Source organism: Ruditapes philippinarum, unplaced genomic scaffold (assembly GCF_026571515.1).
Source record: "Ruditapes philippinarum isolate M1 unplaced genomic scaffold, ASM2657151v2 ctg1864_1_1_1_1, whole genome shotgun sequence".
Classification (NCBI taxonomy): Eukaryota; Metazoa; Mollusca; class Bivalvia; order Venerida; family Veneridae; genus Ruditapes; species Ruditapes philippinarum.
Genome location: NW_026866069.1, coordinates 221,497 through 249,492, shown reverse-complemented (window position 1 = coordinate 249,492; position 27,996 = coordinate 221,497). Strand labels below are relative to the sequence as shown.

The 27,996-nt window shown below is 30.6% G+C and overlaps 2 protein-coding genes and 1 long non-coding RNA gene across 4 annotated transcripts; 1 reads left to right on the top strand and 2 right to left on the bottom strand.

The window, feature by feature from the left end:
- The first annotated feature begins 75 nt into the window (after positions 1–75).
- On the top strand, positions 76–14,367 carry LOC132731159 (uncharacterized). The gene is made up of 3 exons (XR_009625843.1): positions 76–185; positions 13,529–13,675; positions 14,227–14,367. It is a non-coding gene; the product is annotated as an uncharacterized LOC132731159 (long non-coding RNA).
- LOC132731157 (uncharacterized) lies at positions 2,831–27,445 on the bottom strand. Of its 2 annotated transcripts, none has more exons than XM_060717282.1 (2): positions 5,007–5,389; positions 2,831–4,239 (listed from the first exon to the last, which is right to left on the bottom strand). In XM_060717282.1, exons 1-2 carry the CDS (start codon positions 5,336–5,338, stop codon positions 2,895–2,897), a joined length of 1,677 nt encoding a protein of 558 aa, XP_060573265.1. In that variant the 5' UTR covers positions 5,339–5,389; the 3' UTR covers positions 2,831–2,894. The 2 variants fall into 2 exon arrangements, with proteins under 2 accessions (XP_060573265.1, XP_060573266.1); XM_060717283.1 differs by lacking the exon at positions 5,007–5,389 and adding an exon at positions 26,987–27,445 and having other exon boundaries at positions 2,835–4,239.
- LOC132731158 (uncharacterized) lies at positions 14,929–19,472 on the bottom strand. Its single transcript, XM_060717284.1, has 2 exons — positions 19,051–19,472; positions 14,929–18,271 (listed from the first exon to the last, which is right to left on the bottom strand). The coding sequence occupies exons 1-2, from the start codon at positions 19,371–19,373 to the stop codon at positions 16,927–16,929; spliced, it is 1,668 nt and encodes a 555-aa protein (XP_060573267.1). The 5' UTR covers positions 19,374–19,472; the 3' UTR covers positions 14,929–16,926.
- Positions 27,446–27,996: the final 551 nt, after the last annotated feature.

The window sequence follows — 27,996 nt, the reverse complement described above, 5'->3', positions numbered from 1 at the left end:
AAGATACAGATAAGAAAGATACCCAGGTTCCAGAAGTTTACCCAGATTCCAGAAGTTTCTCCTGATTCTTTAACGTGCCAAGTGTTTAAACACTCATACATGGGACCTCGAAAAAGTAATTTTAGTTGGCCAGCCCAGGAATCAGCTCTAACCAATTGAGCTATGCGGGCTGTCGCGTGTTTAAGGTAAGATATTTTATGGTATCACATGTAAATGATTTAGGACACAATGTGTCATGTTGTTGTATGCTTTAAGGCGAATGTTGCCAGATATAATGTTAATGGCAAAATATAGACAATTACAATCAGCTTTAGGTTTAATATTTTTGCAGGTGAAATGAAAGCATAAAACAAGAACTTATCTATAAGTTTTATTATACAAAACAGAGGGTGTACATAGGTGACAGTTGGACGGAAACTATGACATGCATATTGTAAAATTGTGTTCAATCTAAAATCTAACGTAAACCTTAAATATTGACATATTTTCATATAATGAATATATGATTAAAAAATAACTTATGCATTCCATCACCTGACAGCCATTAAAATTATCACAGGATGATACACATTCAAATGTTATTAAATGTTAAATATAATCAATACAATTAATGTTGTATATGTAAAAATGAATTATTTTCTTATACAAAAGCCAGGGCTTGAAAAGATTGATTAAATTTTAAATGTGGCCATGTTTCATCAGAGCAAATATAACTTTTGCTTATTGCATTAAAAGTGTTATTTAAGGCAATGACATTTTTTATGATAATATTTTTGTTTGCAAACATTTTTTACTTGAGCCAAAAAGTTTTGTTTTTGAATCAATTCAATGCAACATTAAATTAACATTCATGAATAAAACAATTTTATATTTGAGACAAAAGGCGTTTTTGAAATAGCATTAGATGACACTCAATGTGTCATTAAATTAACATTCACGAATTTTAAAAGGACATTAAGACTCAGAAATAATTTCTTTTTTCATCACAAAATTGAAGAAAAAATATACAATATCTGACAAAATCAAACATTGCTTGAAAATTACACATGCTATTTCAACAATGCATACAATTTCTAGCTTTACCCTTTAAATTACTTTACTGACCACCTTTGAGCTTTTCCTCAGTGGTTATTTTGTAGACATTTGGTAAAAAATGTTGAAAATTGTTTTGGCCCTCTCACTGATCTTAACTTAAAAGAGATAATATGTAATAAACAAGCACACTTGTGTAATATTTTCACTTAACAAATGAGAAACTTAACTTATAAAAAGCATTTTTTTTAATATCGCAGATATTTTAATGTAACATTTATATACATATTATAATATTTGTTTCGTTAAAATGGAATAAAAAGACTACCATACAAATTTAAGATATATAACAATTAAGCCAAATGTTTTAATCTAAATGAAGCAAGTACACACAAAAATAGGTTTTATATAAGAGAGTTGTAATAAGAAGTTGTATCGTAGCAAGTTACAAGCCTACAATGCTAAATATTGTGTTGCAGAAAGCAAGGCATTGTTCATTTGTTCTAGCATTTTAATTAACTACCAAAAGAAATTGTTAATCATATTATGTCAAACTAGCTTAGAGCAGAGTTTATAATCCATAATGAAATATACAACTCTTAAAAAGGTGCAATTATAAAACAATAATATTGTATACAGATAACAAGGGACGGAAGCACGCTGTAAGGCAAATACTAAACATGGCAGAAAACAAACATTTTAACAAGTAACATAACGGAATAAAAAAGAAAGTTTCATTAGAAGTACTAAAATATTAACAAGTCCTGGGATGATCAAGTTGTTGCTTTAGAGGAATAAGGTCACAAAGTCATAAATACTAGATATAATTAAGTTTTAGTGATAACTTTATGAATCTTAAGCATCGACTTAAAAGGTTTTTTATGTCCAGGTCTATAAAACAACAGCTATTACTTAAACATTCATTGCAAAGTTATTCGCAAAACAATATGTACACCGAAAATTGAATACCAAAACATATTGAAAGTGGATAGGTCTACGTGTCATGCTAAATATTAAAAAAAAACACATAGACCTAGCTATTTTAACAAGTAATACAAGTCTTTTCTGTAATGAAAACATATGCACACAGACACATTTTTAAAGTGCATTGTTCTACAGTGAGCACATTTTCCGTAAGTATTTCAAATATTGACAAAAACTATAGAGATGTATAATTTGGACATTCTTATAAAATAAGATACTATGCAATTAAGGTAATACTGCCTGAAAACCCATTTCTGTAACACGCGCCTGAAATGTAAAGGCCACAATATTTAAATTACATGTATATTTAATCCCTTTTATGACCGACATATCGTATTCCTTATTGAAAAAAGTGGTTTTAAGTTAAACAAATTCTAAGCATATCAAAGCCTTGTTGTTTAATTGTATACAAATAAATATGTATAATATGTATTTTTAATCGGCCTCTTTTGAATCACATTAATGTAATTCTGACACAGCAAATATATGTTATCCTACCCAATCATCTAAACTTGATTTAGAATTAATTCAAACAAAACTGTTTACTAGACTGAATAGCTGATTGCTTAAAAAAGTATCAATCACACGTTTCTGACAATTTATTAACGTTAATTTCATTTAAATAAAATCTGAAATAATTTGTGACTAAGGTAGCGAAATAAAAACAATTAGTGATATTTTGACTTCCATATAAAACATTTAATCGCTATAATTTTATATGTATAAACGAACTTACAGCTTAAATGCAAAATACATCAAAAGATGGTTCAGCTATATGGCAAAAATATAAAATAATATTTTTTAAAAATATGCGTAATGGACCTTTAATAAGTAATAGGGTTTACGTTTGACATCATTTTGATTTAAGTTTATTTGACTCATGCTAAGTAATACACCTCTATTTTATCACTGTTATCAATGGTTACAACCAGTCTGTTCTGTTGTGAATTAAAGCTAACAGACCTGCTTTTACAAACATCACCTATAACTCCCATTTTTGTACCAGAATTTTCATTGATCTGAACAATTTTTGACTTCCCCCATCCACACACAAATATATTTCCTCGTTTATCCGTACAAACTCCCTGTAAGTAAACAAAATCAGGATCAGTAATTGTTGTCTTGTAGTTTCCCTCAAGGTCAAGGACAATCAGACCTTTCCAATGATCAGCCACATAAATCATCCTGCCAACACTGCTAACACTGATTTCGCTGTTGCTACTGAAGATTGCATCGCCTTGTTTATCAGTTGAAATTTTACGTATCATGCTGCCGTTAATATCATAAATGTAAACTGTGGTACTTTGATCTGAGATAAACAATTTATCGTCTCTGCAGGCCAGTCCGTGGCAAAAATGATCTACCTTCTGTTGTTTGATGGCGTTCAGTTTGTTTCCCTTTGAAACAAATTGAATAGTTTGATTTATCAAACTTACTGCAATTTCGTTTTTGCCTATTTGACAAATATTTAGTGGAGATGCATAAAGATCTAGACGATCTTTTATTGATTCCGAGGACAAATCAATAAGCTTTAATGCTTTGTTGCTATAGTCAGCTAGAAATAATAGTCCATCATCCGTGAAGCATGAACCGTAAACACTGCATGTCCTCCTATCATTTTCATGTTTGATATTAACCAGTTTCTTGCTTTTTACATCATACAATTTGTCCCTCATATTTTCAGATTCACTTACTGAAACAAATCCAAATGTCTTGAAGTCTTTCAAAGCATTTATCATTGTCAAATCAGCATTGAATTCAACTTTAACACCTGATGAATTTGTCACTGACGCTGCTTCTGCTTCATTAGCTTCATTGATATGTTTCCGAGAATTTTTCAAAGCAACAAACTCTTGTGCTTTATTTCCAGCTGACTTTGTTAGTTTATGTGATGATCGTTTGAGTACATCAAAATGTTTCTGTAGTTTATTGATGTCGATTTCTAACTTCTCTGTGGCATTTTTATACTTTTCCTCTAGGGTTGTTATTGTTGCCATTTCTAGTGTGTCCAGTATTTCTTCCAATTCTCTCCTGAATTGTCTTATTGACTCTGTTGCCTTCTCCTTCTGGGCATTAAGCTCTTTGATAAGAAGTTTCTTTGCTTTTTCTGTGTCTTCCATTTTAGTTTTAATACGAAGCAGCTTTTGTTGTATATCCTCAACCTCAGTCTTCTGATACAAGGTATCAATTTCATCTGGTACCGAGTGTATATTTTGACATGTTCTGAAAAATTTAATGTAAATAATTTAAATTCAAAGAATAGTTTGTGAAATATGATAAAATGTAATATATATTATGACCGTGTCCATAAAGAGATAAGGCACATGTTTCAAAGTTGCTTGTTTGGTTCCTTAGTTTTCATGCCTTTTGTTATACATGTATATATTTTTATTTCTAAAATTCATTCGATATTTTTCATGGATACACTGGGCGTGATTACCTTAGGGCTCGTATAAATTTAAGCAAAATGTGTCACAAATACGGAGCAAAATTATCATGAAAAATAATTTGAAACTGCTTTCGTAATGCTTGTATAATAATAAATAGAAGAAATATACATGGTCTACAAGGTGCACATTTTCCATAAATAGTTCATACATTGATAAAAAGTAAAGTAATGTATCAGATGGATATTCTAATAAAATATGTTTTTGAATGATAAAATTCTAAGTTATTTAGTATGCAATTTTTATAATGAAGCATCATATTTTGTTTTATAACAGTTTAATATCTGCTTTACAAATATATGTTATGTCAGATCATGTATCCCACACTTGCAAACATTATCCATGTATCTTTCTTTCGTGTTTGTTATTTGTGATACTAAATACTTTCAACATAATTATTGAATGTACGACCAATTCGTATTACAGACCAATTCACTTTAATTTAATGTAAATGTACATCACGGTACATTATTACAGCATTTATTTTTTCATTTCATTGCAATTCAATGCTTTATTTAAAGATTCCAAATAAATAAAGTTTACCTGTGTTTTATAGCTATGCAGGTCGCACAAACTACATCATCATGATCTGCACAATACATATCTAACAACTTAGTTTTATGAGCTTCACATTTTTCAACTGGAAAACTTGGCAGCGATTTATGTAGGTTAGATGTGTTGAAACTTGACTTGTCTATAAAATGATGCTCGCCCACAGCAGAAGGGAACATTTTATGCAAGTCTGTACATGGTGAACAATAATAATCCTGACATTCCACACAATAAGTGTCTGCCTCCTTTGTTATATTTTTCTTTTCACACAAACAACATTTAAAGTTGACAAATTCATCGGATCCAGAACAACCAGTCGCCATTTTGAAACACAAATATTTTAAAGTTAACTTCCTGGTTACATGTAACGTTATAACGCACTAGCAAACTCTAGTGTTAAATCAATTTATATAAAGGTATTAAGCCGATTGGTTTTTAATTGCATAATCACGGTGTCCTAAACTTTTAACTTTAAATACTGATTTGGTTGTCTGATAAAAAGTTTAAGTATCAGACTTCGGAAGGTAAAATGTGATAAAATACTTTATGAAGTAAACTTAATTTAATGTTGCATTCTAATCTTATATCAGTATAATGTTTGAATCAAATAAACGACCTGACCTTGTTTTGTGTTTGTAAACAAGTATTATTTTTTTCCATTCAAGTAACGCTACTTTTTCCTATTTGTAAATGTGTACTGTACTAAATTCCACAGATAAGATTTCCTGGCATGTGTAATGTCAGATGTTGACTGTTAAATGTTTTTTTAAAAGTTTCCGGTCAGATGTTTCAGGTATGCCATTTGTTTAATTAAGCCTATGTTTGTGATGAAATGTTGGCATATGATTCCTTATCTGAAATGTTATATGATTAAGGTCATATACGGACAAACGACTAAGAGCTATGCTAAAACCTTGTAAATTAATAGTCCAAGAGATGGCGGGGTTTTATTGCAATTTACCGTATCACCAAAAGAAACATTGTCATAATAAAGTATATTGTTTGTAGTTTCTAAAAACCCATTTCTTAAGTTACGCAGCCCGGGCAAAAATATGAAAATTCAAGATGGCCGCCAATATGGCCGCCAAAAATTACAAAATACCACATAATTTTTGTTTCTTGATTTTTTACATACGGATTTTGTACAATGTAGTTTTAATTGCACAATATCAGGTAAAATATGCCTACTTTATGATTCAATCAAGCAAAAATGACAATTATATGGCAAACTTTAAAATTATCACTATCAATTTACCTAAAAAGTGGGTAAAAAATAGCATTTTTTTGACAATATGATGACTTTCGTTTTTTCCGTATTAAAACAATATAAATGGAATTGCATTGAAATTGGTGTGTACTTTATCAATTTAACATAGCTAGACAAGTTAAGCATAAAAAATCATTATCTGAGTATTTATGATGTAAGAGTAGGGCTTCAAAAGTGGGTGGGGTAAAATTACCGAAAAAATATTCAAAATTACAATGTTCCAAAAACATGCATTTACATTATAATTTCAGTTTAATGTATAGGATATTGTGTTTAAATTGTATGTTATTTGTCATTTGAACGTTTCTTGATAAGTTAAGCATAAAACTTCATTACCTGATCATTTATCACAGATGAGTACAGCTTCAAAAGTGGGTGGGGTAAAATAACCGAGAAAGAAAGAGGAAAACAAAAAGAAGAAAAAAGTTCAAAATTATTAAGCTTCTAAAACTTGCCTGCACTTTACAATTTTAGTGTTTTTATCATGTAATTGAGTTTTGTGATAAGAAATATAAAAATTGTATTACATTAAAGAAGAAAGAAACATCATGACATCGCAATTTAAAATTATCACAAAAAATGGTACCGAAACACATTTTTGAGATTTTGTTGCCTTAAAATATATCGTAGAATGAAAGTTGTCTGTCTTTTATCAGTTGTTTATAGTTTGACAAGTCATTAAAAGTAGTTAACTTATCATATATCTTAGAATTTTAAAACTCGGTGGGGAAAAATAACGCCTCAACCATTAAATATAATGAACTTGCTTCTTTTGTTCTATTATAATACATGTCCAACAATTATGTGATGGCATTTTATATGTTTTGAAAACAAAAATATTGTATAGATCAATACTTTTTTAAAAAGATTTTTTTATAATGTTCTTTCAGCAAAATTTGTAAAATAGTTTTGGTTGTCACGTCATCAGTATCATTTTAACTTTGACTATTTTATTATCTTAAACATGAAAGAAAAGAGAAATGGTTATTGTCATTGGTAAAAGGAGCATTTATTAATGAATGTTGTGCAAATATCATACTGAATAAAATCACAGTCATAGAAAATTGCAATAGTGGATAGCAAAAGGTATTTAAGCCTTAATTGACATATCAATTAAATTTAAAACACAATTTCTGCACAAAAGAAAACAGTCAATTTCAATACTTAAAATAAAAGCAGCATATTATGCCCCTCTCCTACAAAAAATTGAGAGGAATTATTATTTGTACAGTGCCATCCCTTCTTCCATATTCCTTACTTTGAGTGTGGTCCATACCTTTGCATATTTTGCATACATAAATTGTGCACTGATGGTCATGTCAAGTCAATAATTATGTCATTCCTGGATTGATTTTTGAAATAAATTTATAAAAATGTTTTTTGACATTATATTAATGTGTGACATTCAAAAATCAAGTCACACTTGTACTTCCATATTCATAATATGATTAATAGATGGCGTTGTCATTCATGGATGATTTTTTTACCATTATGCATAATTTGTTTTACATTGATCTGATGTGTATCACGCCAAAACAAGATGTGTTGCTCAAAGTCACCTCTTAATTTTTCATTTCATGCGTTGATACTCTTGTCTGGTCAACAATTCTGTGTTGCACAGATGTGTTGCATTTTAAGGTCGAACAGGAAATAATCAAGTCTCTGGCTCAAAGGTTAAGGTCATAATTGTCAATTGTCATAATTTGTACATAAATTTGTAAATCTTTGATAGATTTTGGAAATATTATGCGTAAAAATGCTTCTTATTAAATGGATAATCGACCCCAAGATGTAAACTTTACTATAATTATGACAATGTTTCCAAATGTATACAATATAATCTGAGAGCTTAGGTTTCTTGCTATGCAGGTAATATGCAAGCATAGTTTTCATAGATAGATTTAGGGCATGATAACAACAACAAAAAAAGGTTAATAAATGCCATATAATTAAGTCAGTCGCTATGTCCACCTGTAGTATGCCTGCCTAGCTCAATGAGAGAGCAATAAGAAATGAAGAAGTCACTTGCTTCATCCTCCGACAAAGTAAATTTCTTTTTGAAAATAAAATCTCTCATCGCTTATTTCAAATATCATGTGAGGTAAACATGGGTCACTTGCTCAGAAATTTGCTACTTAATTATCAAGGAAATCCGGTTAGGTGGATCGAAAGCCGAAATAAGACCAAAACATTTGTTATAGAACACCAAATTTATGTTTCGCCCATTGTTTTCTCATTAACATATCCTGATAATTAGGGGATCATACGCCACTTTTAATGTACTGGCTGAAAAAAGTCATTTTGAGCTTTCCATGATGACCTCCGTATTAACACATCTGCGAATGTTTCAAAATTCAAATTTTACTATTTCATGCTAAAGGTTGAATTATCCTTGAGGAGGTGCTTGGGGTTGTGGACGGTAGTTTGCACTATTCAGTACCATCCATGAACAGGCTCAATAAACCAAGTCTGCAACATTTTCAATTTTACTGTTTATTGGAAGTTCTTTAGGGATTGTATTTTTTCCCTATTCACACCTGTAACTTATGCCAGACAAGCATTGTTTAGAATAAATATGCTCGAAATCGTTCAAGCAAATAGAATGAAAAAAACGGAAAGCTTTAAGAATACACAATATGGCACACTTACGCTCGTTTCTTTTATGCCTATTTTTTGGACAGCAGTGATATATTGCAAGCTTCTAACAACGTCCTCCAAGCAAAATTCAGTATTTAAACAAAAAATGTAGTGAAATTATAAAAGTGAAACTTAAAATTTTTAAAACATCCGTAGACAAGTTCATAAGACGGTAACCAAGGGATCTTCAATGTGACAATTGCGCCACTCCATCAAAAACAGTATATGGACCCAAGTAAAAAATAATGCGTGTAGCCTAAATATGCAAATTATGTTGAACTAGATAATTGAACTTTTTTAAAATAGGTTTATGAAGTCTTAATAACAGATAAAAGCCACCAAGGAGAAATCTTAAGTCAGGCAACCCATCCTTAAGGGTGATATTCAGTATTCACGAAGGAATACTAGAACCACCCAACGGGGAAAAAAAGTCAAAAAGAAAAAAAACTAAAACTATGCAACACAGCAATGTTATTGTGCTGAAAGATTTTCTAGGATAAAAAATATAACATCCTAAATTGATCAAACTGTCAGGAGCTGATGCATCATTTTTTGCCATCTACACTGTCAGTGCTCAGTGTGATTTTGAAGCACTCACAAAATACTGACATTTAAAATCTTATTTCTGCTAAATAGTGAGACAACACATAACATAGCTAATGGATCTGAAGGAAACAGCGACTATGTACTTATAAATGTAAATTACAACTAAATGATGGTCGGTTGCTTTGTTTGAAAATTGTTGCTTTTAAATTGACTTTTGTACAGAATGTATTAGTGGCATAATTTCAAGATGTATGTATTTCTATGACAAGTATTGATAGCTTAAACATGTTTTTAACTATTTGGATGTTTTGTGTGCAGTAACATTCACAACTTTTGCTAAACTTATTCATATATGATTGCTAATTTTATAAATGACAATTCTTCTTACCTTTGTCAAATTAAAACATGATGATGTGTTTATATCATATTTCACAACTACACTCTCACAAAATGCATTTCACAGACATCATGTTCTTGATTAATATATAAGTGTGTCCCCTTTTGTGTTGCACTTTTTTTTCATTATTCCCCCCCTTTTGGTACAAAATAAAAATCAACCGGGAAAATCTGCAAAATTTTTAATGTTTATTTTTTTTTGTGTTAATGGCCTTTTCCCAAAGGGATCACTTTTTTTTTTTTCCAGAATTTTTTAATTTTTTTCAACAGCAGGTTTGTTTTTGTGCCGTGGGGGCAGGGCCCGGGGAAAAAAGTTTGCCCCGTAAATTTCCCCTTCCAAAGTTGTTTTTTATATTTCTTGGTTTCCCTTCCCGGGATTTTTTTAATTGAAAAGCCAACATTAATAAATGGGTTAAATTTGAGACCCCGGGCCCCAAAAGCCGGTTTCTAAGGGGGCCGTGGGATTTTTTGCACCCCAATTTAAATTTTATTATCCCTCATAAAAAGACTCAAATCAAACCGAGTCTGCAATTCTTATGTTAATTTTGTTTTGATTAATGCTTCCGAGGGATCACTTTGTTTCCAGAATGTTTTGATGTATTTAATGCACTCTTTCTTAATTTTAATTATGATGCAAAATTTCTTACCTTTATCAAAGGCACATTATGCCTAAAAAAACAAATAAATTAAATAACGGTTAAAGAGAAATGTAATATGCTTGTTACCTGAATAAAATAGCAATAAATCTAAAAATACTTTGTAGTAAATGTAGCAAAATGTAAGCAAAGTAGTACTTTAACTTCCTTCCATACAAACTACTTATTCACAAAAACTATACGTATTGCCAAAACGTAACAGATAAAATAGTTCAAGTGATTGGCCAGTGGAGTAAAGATATGCCGATAACATAAAACTATACCAAAATTAAAAAAACTTTAGAGAAAGGAAGCTTTTCTGAGGCATAATAGGCCTTTAAGGAAAACATAATCAATTACAGGTGTTATAAATATGTATCAAAATTAATGAAATTACATTTTTTGTAGAAAGAACGTAATAAAAACTGTTTCTGTCCATAAGAGTATGTTGTAATAGCATCGTGATGTCTTCAGGTCTAAGTTCAAATTTTATCCCACACACTTTTTAGTGCTTCTTTTCTGAGACTCATGCCTCGCGACAATTTCAATTAAAACACAGTGACATCTATTTTATGTTACAAAGATGAAACAAAAAGTTACCAAAATACTAGTATGTTTTTTTTTATACATTTTTGTGTGAATTAATTATGATAAATAAAACATTTAAATGATTTTTTTTTTCTTAATTGATTACAGAATTTATCTACTGGAATTTGAAAAATAATTGTATTTGCTATACAGCCTCTTTTTTACCATAAAAAACATCTTTTTGAGTACACACATACAAGATTTGATAAGTTTTCAACTCCATACACTATAGATAAACACAGTGTAAATACATAAAACGTCATTATAACTGGCGCTTTTTTTAGTAAGGACCATATTAACTTGACCAACAATAGGGAGTGCATCTTTCCAAACTTTTTTATTCAAAAAATATTCAGTAAGAATTTCGTAGATTTCACAAAAATATCTGCAATATAAGTGTTTTACCAAAAATATTACTATGCTAGGAACATCGTTAACATAATTTATTGATATTAATTGTCAGAAAATGGCAAAAACATGACTATTAAACATTAAAAAGTAAAAGCATGTTCTGTTAGCTCTTTTAATTTTTAAAGTGTTATGTCGGACCATTTTTTCCCCTCTGTGATACATTCTCTTGTTAACGATTTTCATGCCAATCTATTACAGCTATAATCAACTAAAACAACTGTAGCACAATTCTTCTACTTTGTGTCAAGAAGATATACTAAAAGGCAACAAAATGCAAAAACTGTGGTTTTTTTTACCTATTAATTTTTTGGTTAATTGTGATAATCTTAAATGTTGCTATGACATGATGTTTCTTTTCTTCTTAAATGTAATACATATTTATATATCTTACCACAAAATTCAATTAATATATGATTATTGCACTTAAATTGTAAAATAAGGGCAAGTTTCAGGAGCTTATTAATTTTTAACGCGCCTTTATTGGGGGTTATTTTACCCCACCCACTTTTGAAGCTGTACTTTTTTCTGTTATAAATGCGTCAGGTAATGAATTTGTATGCTTAACTTATCAAAACATGTTCAAATGATAAAGAACATACAATTAAAACACAATTTCCTGTACATTAAACAGAAATTATAAAGTAAAGGCAAGTTATGGGAACATTGTAATTTAAATTTCTTTTTCGGTAATATTACCCCACCCACTTTTAATATTCTACTCTTAGGGCATAAATGCCCAGAAAAAAATTTGTTTATGCTTTACTTGTATATCTATGTTAAATTTATAAAGTACACACATTTTAAAGGCATTTCCGTTTATATTGTGTAAATACGGAAAAACGAAAGTCATCATATTGTCAAAAAATGCTATTTTTTACAACTTTTTTGGTAAATTGATAGTGATAATTTTAATGTTTGCCATATAATTGTTATTTTTACTTGATTGAATCATAAATCAGCCATATTTTATCTGATATTGTACAATTGAAACTACTTTGTACCAAATCCGTATGTAAAAAATCAAGAAACAAACATTATATGGTATTTTGTAATTTATGGCGGCCATATTGGCGGCCATCTTGAATTTTTGTACTTTTTTCCCCGGGCTGGTAAAATTAAGAATTTAGTTTTTTGGACTACAAAAAATATCTTTATAAAAGGGCAATGTTTTTTTTTGGTGAAAACGGTAAAATTTCAAATTTAAACCCCCCCAAACTCCCTTTGGGCTTTTAACCTTTTTTTTAAATGATTATTCAGGTCAAAATGTTGTTCCCAAATTTAAATGGAAGGAAAGGCACCAAAAATTTTTATTTCCGAGGTCCCGGGTTTTTAATCAAACTGCCAAAAGAGGTTATGAAGGGGTTTAAAATTTTTTGTCATTTGTTTTTTTGGGGGGGCCAGGGCCCTTTGGGGCATATGTTTAAAAAATCAAATTTGTTTATATGTTTAAAGGGAAGATAAATTTGGCAATGAGTTAGGATTGTCATGAAAGGTTCCCGAAATTTTTTCCATAATAAATTTTGTTTTTTGGGGGCCGGAGCTTGTCTATGCTTTATGTAAGACTTTGTCGTGTTTTACAAGAAACATGCTGTCATATGCTTGAGATAAAATGAGGTGAGGTGCTACAGGTCTTATATTTTCATATGTTAAGGTCAGATGTTATCATATGTTTAAGGTCACATGTTGTCATATATTCGAAGTCGCAGGCATTTTGACACAATTGTCTTGTATATAATTGTACAATTATTGTAAAACAACCTCTCGTTGATCACCAAGAACAATGTTACTATCCAGTTTCAAGTTGCTGCATTGTAAGATTATCGTAAAATAATCTCCAACAAATATCAAATTCCAGCACCCGTTCATATATATTTTATTTTGATTATGTTATTCAATTAAAGTAACTAATATACCTCAAACTAAAGTATTAATAATGTAACATTTTACAAATGACACTAATGTAACTAAAATGTATGCATATTTTATGGCTTTCCATGCCCATTATTTAAATATTATTAAAAATTGTTTTAAAGACATTCCTTGGTATCCGAGTAGAAAAAGAGCTACAGAGAAAACAAGCAGATAGGAAAGGTAGACGTGACAACTTTGGTGGCATAAAAATGAAGAAAACACAACAATATGGAAAATTGTGTTCACCATTCCAGGCATTGTCTGTACCAGTAAGTTACAAAAAAGTGGAAATAAATGTTCTTATTTGGTTAGCAAAGATAAGTACTCGTATACTTCTTTTATAGTGTTTATAGTTGGAATATGCCTTAATTGTTTGATATACATGTAACTCAAGCACAATCTGACCAAAATTCAGACCTTATGTTTTACATGAGCCAAAGCCGTACATGAGCATGGCATTATTTAGGAGCTGATTTTCATAGATAATAAGAATGATTGACATGCACTTGTATAAAATGATATTTAATGATATTTCCTTGGCATTGAAACGTAGGCTAACTTTTGTTTGATCATGAATTATTATATTTGATTAAACTGACTTCTTCATATAGATTTGTCAACTAGGAAAATGAATTTAAAATGTTGATAGGGCAGCTCAGGATGTCGGGTTTTTTATTGTCATTTTTATTATGTAAGAGAATTTGAAGACAAGTAATAAATTTCTTGATATTTTGGAAAAAAACCAACATAAATCAGGATATAAGATTATCTTTTATTGCATGAAAATGTCAACAATGCAATCTAGTTTGATTTCTTTCAGAGCGTCATGGATATAAAGATTCCAGAGAACATGCCTCTAAGTTCTAGAATGATCAACAAAGGTTATACATCACTAAATCTAACAGAAGACAAACTGATGAACATGGATTTTAGTTATGGTGGACGAGAAACACCACCTGGTGAGCAAGGGGAGGCAGTAACCAGAAAAAATGTTGGCGGTAGTAGAGTGAGCATGAGGGACGATAAATCACGGAACTCTGTGAGGAGCACACCGAAAATATATGCTCCTGTGTTTAAAAAACATCATACTGTTGCTTAAATATAGTTTTGTTTTGTTGTATAGTTTTAATAACTACAATGTTGAAGTTGATTTTTTAAATAACGAAACCAAATCTGTTTATATCATAAAGAAATAGTGTATAGATCATTCTTGAGCACTATGAATTATAAACTGATTCACTTTTTGATGTTTTTTCTGTTATCATTTTAAGCTGATAAAACATTGTATGAACATTATTATTGTTATATTAATTGTTGAGAATGCTTTAACAGATCAGTTATACCTTTTAAAGAAATATTCTTTCTGATACAATGCAAATATAAATTCTTTGTGGCATTTTACTATAAGTATTTATATAGAAATCTGTTATTTACTTGAATTTCGCAAGTGGAGGGTTGATTGCAAAACTGCTGTAAGTCCTTCTTTATTTCATTTAAGTTACTGCAGTTTTGCAGTCAACCCTCGAAATTTAATTTTTTTTTAATTTACTGTAATTGTATACTGCTATTTTTGACAACATCTTACTCATATTCAATGATATTGTACAAGAGTTCATTTCTATTTTAGATTTGTAAAATGTAGATTAATGCATTGTTGTTTTTTGTTCAAATGGCTAAGATATATGTATAAGAAAACAACAAATTTTAATTACAATCGTTATGCAGTACTAATGAAAGAAGATCAGATCTCAATTTCAATAAATTAAATGTTTTGAAATGGTAGTGTATGACTTGCGTTGTTCATATTCGTAGAACAAATGAATTTTGAAAAATGCCATTGCAATTGACTGTTTTTGATTACTGATATATATATATAGAAATGGTTATACTATGATCAAATACCTTTTAAATATCTGTGATTTCATTCATAGAATTGTAACATATATATGTGGAGTAATATTGTACATAATGGTACATTTATGTTTCTGCAAGTATTTTTAATGAGCTAGTTGATGAAGTACAGGCCAGCAGTTTATAAATCTTCACTCAAATCTCAGGATTTCCATTGGTCAGAGAACATCCCCTGCCAGCTTCTGACCAATCAAATACATTAAATCTGAGTTTGACCTCAAAGAATTTCTTTACAACCTTGGACCAAGGATGTTGTCATAAGGACTTATTGCTTGACTCTTAGTAAGACTCAGTAAGCTTAAGTTTGTATGTCTTTTTACACATTTAAATTTATTGTATAAAGCTATTTATAATATAAAGCTTTGTTATTTTAGTTTGATTTTGGATAGTGAAAAGAGCCAAATATATCATCCTGAAACAACACTGTTCAAGGACAAACTGATGGAGAAAAACGTGATTATAGTTACACTGGGCTTGTTGTTTTTAAACCTAAGTCTGACAGCTTAACCACTAAGGCTATCATGATTGAATATTCGAGATATCTTACTACTCATTGATATTTGCTCCATGTTTTCTATGATTAAAGATAACAATGTTTGTGTATACATTATATTAAGGTTTGAAACATTGAAATTAAAAATGTTGTTTAAATGTGTAACTCCTTATTGTTTTGCAAATCAAACTGCTTCCTTTTGTCTTTCATCATTTACATATGTATAAGTGTGATAAAGTCCTGTGATTGAATTACTGTTTAGAAATGTTTTCTATGTTAAATAAAGTGCTAAAACAAAATGATTACTGTTTTGTTGAAAAGTTCCATATGACCGGAGAAAACATTAACATTTGCAAACATTTGGGATTTCAACATTTATCATAAGATGTAATGTCAATTGACACTTCTAGAATGATTTGTGTTAAATTAGGTCCAATCTTTAGCGCTCAAGCTTTGACATCTACTTTTAAATTTCTTTAAAGATGGACGTTTGTTTTACTGGATTTTCTGCTTGACGGACCGATTTGACTTGTTTCGCTGGAGAAAGCTTCAAAGTTAACATATGACCTTATCAGTTCTACAGAACCTACAGCTTAAGTGCAAAACGAATCAAAAGACTGTTCAGCTATATATCAAATAAGTAACTTACTAAATTGTGACAGGATACCAAAACAAATTATTAAAATAAAAAAAAGCATTTTAAGCCTAATGGGCCTTTTATAAGTATCAGGGTTTGCATTTGATATCATATTGTTTTCAGTTTGATGCACTCATGCTAAATCATACACCTCTATCTGATCACTGTTATTAATGGTTACAACCAGTCTGTTCTGATGCAAATTAAAGCTAGCAGACCAACTATTACAAAAATTCCCTAGAATATCCATTTTTTTTACCAGAATTCTTATTGATCTGAGCAATTTAGTCTGCCCCCTGTCCACAAACAAATATGTTTCTTTATTTGTCCATAGATAAAAACCGGATCACAAATTGCTGTCTTGTAATTTCCCTAAAGATCAAGTACAATCACACCTTGTGGTTGTAATAGGTGTAAATGACCCCTGTTTTTATGTTTAGTTTGATATCAATTGTTTGACTGTTTACAGTGCATTGGATTTACAGTAAATTATACACCTCAATTGTATCACTGTTAAAAATGGTAACCACCAGTTTGTTATGTTTCAAATCAAAGCTACAAGACGAACTGCGAAATACTTTGCCAAGTACTCCCAATCTTTCACAAGAATTCTTATTTATCTGGACAATGTTTGACTGCCCCAATCCACACACAAATATGTTTCCTCGTTTGTCCGTACAAACACCCCATAGATTAAAAATATCAGGATCAGTAATTGTTGTCTTGTAGTTTCCCTCAAGGTCAAGGACAATCAGACCTTTAATATAATCAGCCACAAAAATCATCTTGCCATCACTGCTAACACTGATATGTCTGTTGCCACGGAAAATTGCATTGCCTTGCTTATCAGATGTGATTTTACGTATCATGCTGCCATTCATATCATAAATATAAACTGAGGTACTTTGATCAGAGATAAACAATTTATCATCTCTGAAGGCTAGTCCGTGGCAAAAATGATCTACCTTCAGTTGTTTGATGGCGTATAGTTTGTTTCCCATTGAAACAAATTGAATGGTTTTATTGTTCAAACTAACTGCAAAGTCGTTTTTATTAACTTGACAAATACTTAATGGAAATGCATCAAGATCTAGACGATCTTTTATGGATTCCGAGGACAAATCAATAAGTTTTAAAGATTTGTTGCTATAGTCAGCTAGAAACATTAGTCCATCATCGGTGAAGCATGAACTGTAAACACTGCATTTCTTCCTATCATTTTCAAGTTTGATGTTAACCAGTTTCTTGCTTTTTACATCATACAATTTGTCCCTCATTTTTTCAGATTCACTTACTGATACAAATCCAAATGTTTTGAAGTCTTTCAAAGCATTTATCATTGTCAAATCTGCATTGAATTCAACTTTAACATCTGATGAATTTGTCACAGACGTTGCTTCTGTTTCATTAGCTTCATTGATATGTTTCCGAGAATTTTTCATAGCGACAAACTCTTGTGCTTTATTTCCAGCTGACTTTGTTAGTTTTTGTGATGATCGTTTGAGTATATCAATATGTTTCTGAAGTTTGTTGTTTTCGTTTTCTAACTTCTCTATGGTATTTTTGTACTTTTCCTCTAAAGTTGTTATTGTTGCCATTTCTAGTGTGTCCAATATTTCTTCTATTTCTTTTCTGAATTGTCTGATTGACTCTGCTGCCTTCTCTTTCTGGGCATTAAGCTCTTTGATAAGAAGTATTTTTGTTTTTTCTGTGCCTTCCATTTTAGTTTTAATACGAAGCAGCTCTTGCATTATATCCTCAACCTCAGTTTTCTGATACAAGGTATCAACTTCATCTGGTACCGAGTGTATATTTTGACATGTTCTGAAAATTTTGATGCAAATTATTAAAGTTCAAGGAATAGTTTGTGAAATATGATAAAATGTAATTTATTATGACAGTGTCCATAACTGAGAAAAGATAAGACTCATACTTCAAAGTCTACTTGGTTTCTTAGTTTTCATGGCTACGTTAAATATATTTTTATTCCTAGAATTCATGCGATATTTTTTTTCATGTATACAGTGGGCGTGATTAACTTACTTTGATCGCGGATAAATTGAATCAAAATGAGTCTTAACAATGTAGCAAAATAATTATGAAAATTATCAAAATTTTACAGTGATTTCTTAATGCTTGTTCAATAATAAAAAGAAGAAATATTTTCCATAAATAATTAAAATATTGATAAAACTATAGAAATGTTTCAGATGAATATTCTTATAAAATATTGTTTGAATGATAAAATTCTTGGATATTCCTATAACATATTGTTATTATAAAATTTAAGTTATTTAGTATGACCATTTTTATAATAAAACAACATATTTTGTTTTAAAACAATTTATTATCTGCTTTACAAATACAAAATTGTTTATGTTATGTCAGATCATGTATTCCACACTTGCAAATATTATCCATGTATCTTTTTTATATGGGCGTTAGTTGTGATAACTAAATACTTTTAACGTAATTATTGAATGTATAATCGACCAATCCAATGTCAATTTACATTACAGTACATTATTACTGCATTTATTTTATTTCAATTCAAATCAATGCTTTAGATAATTAAAGAATTCAAATGAATAATTAAAGTTTACCTATGTTTTATAGCTATGCAGGTCGCACACGCGATATCATCGTGGTCAGCACAATACATATCTAGCAACTTGGTTTTATGAGCTTCACACCTTTCAACTGAAAATGTTGGCAATGATTTCTGTAAATTGAAACTTGACTTGTCTATAAAATGATGCTCGCCCACAGCAGAAGGAAACATTTTGTGCAAGTCTGTACATGATGAACAATAATAATCCTGACATTCTACACAATAAGTGTCTGCCTCCTTTACTATATGTTTCTTTTCACATAAACAACATTTAAAGTTGACAAATTCATCTGATTCAGAACAACTGGTCGCCATTTTCAATTCACAAATATTTTAAAGTTAACTTCCTGGTTACATGTAACGTTACAACGCACTAGCAAACTTTAAGTGTTAAATCAATTAATATAAAGGTATAAAACCGGTTGGTGTTAAATTACATAATCATTGTGTCCTAAACTTTAAATACTGATTTGGCTGTCTGAAAAAAGTTTAAGTATCAGGCTTTGGAAGGTAAAATGTGATAATACTTACGTAATGAAGTAAACTTAATTTATATCAGTATAATGTTTGAATAAAATAAACGACCTGACCTTGTTTTGTGTCTGACCTTGTTTTGTGTTTGTAAACAAGTATCATTTTTCCATTCAAGTAACGCTATTTTTTCCTATTTGTAAATGTCTACTCAATTCCACAGATAAGATTTCCTGGCATGTTTAATGTTAACTGTCAAATGTGTTTTAAAAGTTTCAGGTCAGATGTTTCAGGTCTGTCATTTGTTTAATTAAGCATATGTTTGTGATGAAATGTTGACATATGATTCCTTATCTGAAATGTTATCTGATTAAGGTCAGATACGGACACGACTAATAGCTATGCCAAAACCTTGTAAATTAACCTTTTATTACTAATTATTCAGGTCAGATGTTGTCCATTAACTGGAGTTAGATTTTTCATGAGGCCAGCAAATGTTATGTCCGAGATCAGATGTAATCATCAGCCAATGAGATTATGAAGTTAGATATTGTCATATGTTTTTGAGGCCAGAGCTTGTCATAATTATGTTTAGAGTCAGATATGTTGTCATATGTTTAACGTAAGATATTGGTCAATGAGGTAGGATATTGTCATGAGGTCAGAATATGTCATATGTTTTGAGGCTGGAGCTTGTCTATGCTTTATGTAAGACTTTGTCGTGTGTTACAAGAAATATGTTGTCATATGTTTGAGATAAGATGAGGTGATGTCACAGGTCTTATATTTTCATATGTTTAAGATCAGAATTTGTCGTATGTTAAAGGTCAGATATTTTTCATGCATTTGATGTTGCCCGTCATAGGCATTCGACTCAGTTGTCTGGTCTATAATTGTACAATTATAATAAACTGAGCTCCGTTGAACACCAAGAACATGTTACTATCCAGTTGGCCCCGCCCCAGGGGGTCATTGATTTTCCCTATATGCATATAGTAAAAACTTAAAAAATCTCCTTTTAAAGAAACCGAAGAGCTAGAGCTGAGATATTTGGCATTAAACATCTTCTAGTGAGTGTCTACCAAGATTGTTCAAATAAAAGCCCTGGGGTCAAAATTGGCCCCGCCCCAGGGTGTCATTGATTTTCCCTATATGCATATAGTAAAAACTTAAAAAAATTTTTTTAAAGAACCCAAAGAGCTAGAGCTAAGATATTTAGCATGAAACATCTTCAAATGAGTGTCTACCAAGTTTGTTCAAATAAAAGCCCTTGGTTAAAATTGGCCCTGCCGGGGGTAGGGGAGGGCAGATCATTGTTTTTCATCATAAGTGTCTACATCATGAAACGTCTTCTTATAGGTGTCTTCCAAGTTTGTTCAAATAAAAGCCCTGAGGTTTAAACTGGCCCAGCTCCGGGGGCCTACATACAGGTGAGCGACCTTAGGGCCATAATGGCCCTCTTGTTGAAATAACAAAACCAAATCCTGCTTAATATTTCACTAAAATAAATAAATGTATAAGATAATTCAAAACCACGAATTTTATACCTTATTTCACTTTTTGCTTTTCAAGATTGATAAAACACTTTCATTACAAATTATTTATTGATTAAAATATAAATTGTATAGAGGAAATTTAAAGTATTAGTTTAGTTATTTTACCATTTTAAGAAATTATTCTCTGCTTGATAAACAATCCATAATTTGAATACAAATGTATTTTTGTGGCACTTTTCTCGAATATAGATGTACCAATTTGAAACTTTAAAATTTAAACAAATGTTTTTGGTTTATTTGGGGAATCGGGAATTTAAACCCAACTGAAAAACATCTAACTGACAAAAATCCAAATGATTTTTGAAAAAGGGGGTTTTTTTAAAATTTTTGCCCTTAAACTGTAAAAAAATGCTTTAATTGGTCAAGATTTTTTTTTCAAAACCCGGCAAAAGGTTTTAAAAAATTGGGGAAAGGGGAAAGGGAAGATCCCAGAGGGCATTCCTGCCAGGCCTTTTTCTCTGCAGCCAATAAAAATACTTTAAAATTTAAAGGGGTTTGATCTCCCCAAAAATGTTTTTATAATTTGGACAAAGGATTTTTTGACTTTTTAGTAAGTTTCCGGGGGAAAAGTTTTCAATTTGGTTTTCCTTTTTCCACCCCTAAATTTTTTTTAAAATAAAGCAATTTAATTATAATATAAAGATTTGTTATTTTGGTTTGATTTGGGATAGTGAATAAGAGCGACATATCTCATCCTGAAACCATGTTCAAGGACAAACTGATAACTGTGTCATAGGGGAAAACGTGATTATAGTTACATTTATTGTCATTGAACCTGAGTCTGACAGCTTAACCACTAAGGTTGTCATGATTGAATATTCGAGATATCTTACTTCTCATTGATATTTGCTCCATGTTTTCTGTGATTAAAGATAACAATGTTTGTGTATACATTATGTTAAGATTTGTAACATTGAAATTACAACTGTTGTTTAAATGTGTAACACCTTATTATTTTGCAAATCAAACTGCTTCCTTTTGTCTTTCATCATTTTTGTAAGTGTGATAAAGTCCTGTGATTGAATTAGTGTTTAGAAATATTTTCTATGTTAAATAAAGTGCTAAAACAAAAATGTTAACTGTTTTGTTGAAAAATTCCATTTTACAGTAGAAGTTTTGAGAAAACATTAACATTTTCAAACATTTGGGATTTCAACATTTATCATAAGATATAATATCAATTGGTACTTCTAGAATGATTTGTTTTAAATTTGGTCCAATCTTTAGCACTCAAGCTTTGACATCTACTTTTTAATTTCTTTGAAGATGAAAGTTCGTTCAAAGCTAGTTTCTGTTTGAAGGACCGATTGGACGCTGACAAAGCTTCAAAGTCAACATATTACCTTATCAGTGCTACTATAATATAATGTATGACTAAGGTTCTTTTCAAATTACTGATTTTAATATATCAAGTATAGAAATTTTTGTCTTAAACTGATGCCAGATTCTTACAAACACCAAAGACACCAGGTGTGTCACGCTAGATATTTCAATTCAAGCTTTCAGTAAACCACAGAGCATTTTTACAATAATAATAAGTTCAGATCTGATAAATTGAAAACATTAATATCTACACCAAAAAACTGAAAACTGAAACATATAGCACATTTTCCAAAAGGATTTTAAATATTGACAAAAACGTAGGAATGTATCTATTTGGATATTCTTATAAAATAAGATACTATGTAATTAAGGTAATACTTTTTGTTACATAATTTACTTTACATACACCAGAAAATAAAGCAATAAATTATGAACAGAACAGAACAAAAATTATTATGACTTGTACAAAGAACATTATCTATAATAAATTATATTCACATATATAATAGATGCATGACAATAAAGAAACAAAAACTGAATATCACATTACGTATACAATTAGTTTCAAGACAATAAACAAACAAAAACATACATTTGCGAAAAAAATGTTCATTTACTGTATATTTTATGATAAAAAGACTGGTTTTGGAATGGAAACAAAACATTTAGAGTATGAACATTGATTTAAATTTCATTAAAGTAGGCCACACTATTTAAATTACATGTACATGTAATTCCTGTTAAGACCGATACATTGTATTCCTTGATAAAAATATCGACTTTATGTGAAACAAATGCTAAATACATGTATATCAAAACCTTTTAGTAATGTAAAACATATTTGGAACCAAAGTGATCCCTCGGAAGCATTAATCACAACAAAATTACATGAAATTTTCAGACTTGGTTTGATTACGTTTGTACATGAGGGATAATGAATGAGTGCAACATCCCTCACGCCCCTAGCACCAGCTTTAGCGGAACTCAATTCTCAACACTAAAAAGTACTGGCATCAATGATCCCGAAGGACCAGAAAAATATAACAACAATGAAAGTGAAGTACGGGGCAACTTTTTACAGCTGCCACACAGCACTTGACCCTCAAAAACATACATACAAATACATACATACTATATGAATAAACTCTTGTATGATTAACATTACACGGAATATAAACTATAAAATGTGCATAATGTCATCAAATCGCACACGGAAGACACACAAGATTAATAATAATCATATAAATAACTACTTACTAATAATAGTAATAGTTGTTATTATTATTAGTATTGTTACATGTATGTGTAACATAATGACAAATTATTTGATGTGGGTGAAAAAGGCATTATCTTTTCAATTTGAAATAAAATACTAAAAAACCTAAAGAAAATCTATAAAGGGATCTTTTCATCATAAGAATTTGAAGTTCTTTGTTGTAAAAATATTTGTGAATGGAATAAGCGCAAATAGCAGACACATTTAAAAAGCAAATTTAGCCTCCGAAATTATTTGTGAATGGAATAAGCGCAAATAGCAGACACATTTAAAAAGCAAATTTAGCCTCAAAAATTAACACTTTGTCTATCTGTTTTATAATGTTATAATGCATTTGAAAATGTCAGATGGTTCTCACATGAAAAATACAGCTCTGAAATAATTTGTTATAAATATTTGTTATAAAGATAGCGGAATGAAAACAAAGTGGTATTTTGACTTCCATACAAAACACTTAATCGTTACATGTATAAACGAACTTACAGCTTAAACGCAAAATGACAGGTCACCCCCCCCCCCCACCCCCCCCCCAAAAAAAAATCTACAAAATAAAAATATCATTTTTAGGCTTAATGGGTCTTTAATAAATATTAGAGTTTGCGTTTGATATCATTGTGTTTTCAGTTCATTTGACTCATGCTAAATTATACACCTCTATCTTATCACTGTTACGTATGGTAACAACCAGTCTGTTATGTTGCGAATTAAAGCTAGCAGACATACTTTTACAAACATACCCTAGAACACCCATTTTTGCACCAGAATTCTCATTGATCTGAACAATTTTTGACTGCCCCCATCCACACACAAATATGTTTCCTCGTTTGTCCAGACAAACACCCCAAAGTTTTATAAAATTCGGATCAGCAATTGTTGTCTTGTAGTTTCCCTCAATGTCAAGAACAATCAGACCTTTATAAGAATCAACCACATAAATCATCTTGTCATCACTGCTAACACTGATATGTCTGTTGCTACTGAAAATTGCATTGCCTTGCTTATCAGATGTGATTTTACGTATCATGCTGCCATTCATATCATAAATGTAAACTGAGGTTCTTTGATCAGAGATAAACAATTTATCGTCTGTGCAGGCCAGTCCGTGACAGTAATGATCTACCTTTAGTTCTTTGATGGCCTTCAGTTTGTCTCCCTTTGAAACAAATTTAATGGTGCTATTGTTCAAACTTACTGCAATTTCGTTTTTGCCTATTTGACAAATATTTAGTGGAGATGCATAAAGATCTAGCCGATCTATCATGGTTTCCGATGACAAATCAATAAGCTTTAATGCTTTGTTACTATAGTCAGCTAGAAATAAAAGTCCATCATCCGTGAAGCATGAACCGAAAACATTGCATGCCGTCCTATCATTTTCATGTTTGATATTAACCAGCTTCTTGCTTTTTACATCATACAATTTGTCCCTCATATTTCCAGATTCACTTACACTTACTGATACAAATCCAAATGTCTTGAAGTCTTTCAAAGCATTTATCATTGTCAAATCTGCATTGAATTCAACTTTAATATCTGATGAACTTGTCCTTCTGGACATTAAGCTCTTTGATAAGAAGTTTCTTTGCTTTTTCTGTGTCTTCCATTTTAGTTTCAATACGAAGCAGCTTTTGTTTTATATCTTCAACCTCAGTCTTCTGATACAAGGCATCAATTTCTTCTGGTACCGAGTGTATATTTTGACATGTTCTGAAAGTTTGATGTAAATTATTAAAACTCTAGGAATAGTTTGTGAAATATGATAAAATGTAATATATTATGACTGTGTCTATAATTGAGAAGAGATAAGACTCATATTTCAAAGTTGCGTGCTTGGTTTCTTAGTTTTCACGGCTTTCGTTTTATACATTTTTATCCCTAGAATTTATCCGATATTTTTTCATACACTGGGCGTGATTAACTTACATTGATCTCGTATAAACTGAGGCAAAATATGTCATAAATATAGAGGAATATTATCCTGAAAAAATATTAGAATTTGAATGTGCTTTCTTAATGATTGTATTATAATAAATAGAAGAAATGTGCATTTTTCTTTGATTGGTCTACAATGTGCATATTTCCATAAACATTTAAAATATTGATAAAAACTATAGTACTATTTCAGATGGATATTCTTTTAAAATATTGCTTGAAAGAAAAAAATGTTGAGTAAGTTCTAAGTGGTTTAGTATGAACATGAATATGATGAAAAATAATATTTTGTTCTAGAACAATTTATTATCTGCTATATTAATGTGTGTATTGTCGGATCATGTATCAAACACTTGCCAACATTCTTTCGTGTTTGTTATTTGTAATACTAAATACGATCAAGATAATTATTGATTTGTATTACAGACCAATTCCCTTTGATTTAATGCAAATGATTATTACTGCATTTATTTTATTTTAAATTCAATTCAATGCTTTATTTCACAGGGGGGCCACACAGTGTTTGGATGGTATATACTGCTTGATGGTGACCTTAAAATGAGATTTAAGTCATAACCTTATAATATGTATATAAATATACACAAGGGGCATTACTTGGTAAAAACACAGTGTGGGCCCCCTGTGCTTTATTTAAAGATTCCAAATACAAAGTTTAGGAAAAGAGTCAACTCGGCCCTATACCAACTCGGCACGGGTCAACTCGGCACGGGTCAACTCGGCCCACTTTACAAAAATATATAGGCCTATAACGTATTTACTTTGCTTTGCATGTTGTTAAGGTAAATGAATAATAAGAAATATCTTATTATTATTATATATTTATACATTGTACCTCTGCTGAAAAAAAGTATATTTAGAAAAAAAAGTTATTTATTTGTCTTGCAGATTCGATAAAATTAATATAGACACAGGCACGATTATCGAATCTGGGAAGAAAAAATAAGAACAGATTGATAAAATAACTTCATATTTTTTCTTCCCAGGTCCGATACTTGTGCCTGTGAATATATAGATATAATAAAAATGTGTTTCCTTAGATGCATTTTGTTTGTAAAGTAATTTAAAAAAAATTGAAACAAAAGTTTACGTGTTTACTTAATAGCATATGCTTCTAATTAATTGCAGGTGGTCACTAATCAAATTCGAATGAATGAGTCAATCATAATTATCACCTAATTAATCGGTATCTTTAACATACACATTGATTGATAATAATAGCCCGTGACAATAGGAGTCCTTTGATGTCCTTTACCCATTTTTAAAAGTGGACCGAGTTGACCCGTGCCGAGTTGGAATAGGGCCGAGCTGACTCGGGGGCCGAGTATGTTTTAGGGCCGAGCTGAGTTTACCTGTGTTTAATGGCTATGCAGGTCGCACAAGCGATATCATCGTGATCTGCACAATACATATCCAGTAACTTGGTTTTATGAGCTTCACATTTTTCAACTGGAAAACTTGGCAACGATTTTTGTAAGTCAGCTGTGTTGAAACTTGACTTGTCTATAAAATGATGTTCCCCTATAGCAGAAGGAAACATTTTGTGCAAGTCAGTACATGGTGAACAATAGTAATCCTGACATTCCACACAATAAGTATCCGCCTCCTTTGTTATATTTTTCTTTTCACATAAACAACATTTAAAATTGATAAATTCATCTGATCCAGAACAACTAGTCGCCATTTTGAATTCGCAAATATTCTATAGTTAACTTCCTGGTTACATCTAACGTTACAACTGTTAATCAATTTATATAAAGGTATAAAGCCGGTTGGTGTTAAATTACGCAATCACGGTGTCCTAAACTTTTAACTTAAAATACTGAATTGGTTGCCTGATAAAAAGTTTAATTATCAGACTTTGAAAGGTAAAATGTGATAATATTGTATGAAGTAAACTTAATTTAATGCTGCATGCTAATCTTATATCAGTATATTGGTTTAAACAGATAAACTATCTGACCTTGTTTTGTATTTGTAAACAAGTACGTATTATTTATTTCCATTCAAATAACGCTGTTTTTTATATTTGATATTTTCCACTCCATTCCACAGATCAGATTTTCTGGCATGTTTAATGACTGATATTTTCATGTTTTTCATATCAGATGTTGTTATAAAAATCTGGAAACAAAGTGATCCCTCTGAAGCATTAATCACAACAAAATTACAAGAGAACTGCAGACTCGGTTTGATTGAGTCTGTACATGAGGGATAATGTAAAGTGTAACATCCCTCACGCCCCCTAGCACTGGCTTGAGCGGTACCGAAGGACCAGTAAAATATAAGCCTCAGGTCAGATGTTTCAGGTCTAGGAATATGTTTGTGATAAAATGCTGTCATATGATCCCATATCTTATAC

Bases quoted from the DNA above. Each gene is read 5' to 3' on its own strand.
- LOC132731158 (XM_060717284.1), bottom strand. From the start codon at position 19,373: ATGGCGACCAGTTGTTCTGAATCAGATGAATTTGTCAACTTTAAATGT. The intron at 18,272-19,050 runs GTAAACTTTAAT...CAAAATTTTCAG, and splicing joins TGCATAGCTATAAAACATAG to AACATGTCAAAATATACACT.
- LOC132731157 (XM_060717283.1), bottom strand. From the start codon at position 27,318: ATGGCGACTAGTTGTTCTGGATCAGATGAATTTATCAATTTTAAATGT. The intron at 4,240-26,986 runs GTAAACTCAGCT...TAAATTTTTCAG, and splicing joins TGCATAGCCATTAAACACAG to AACATGTCAAAATATACACT.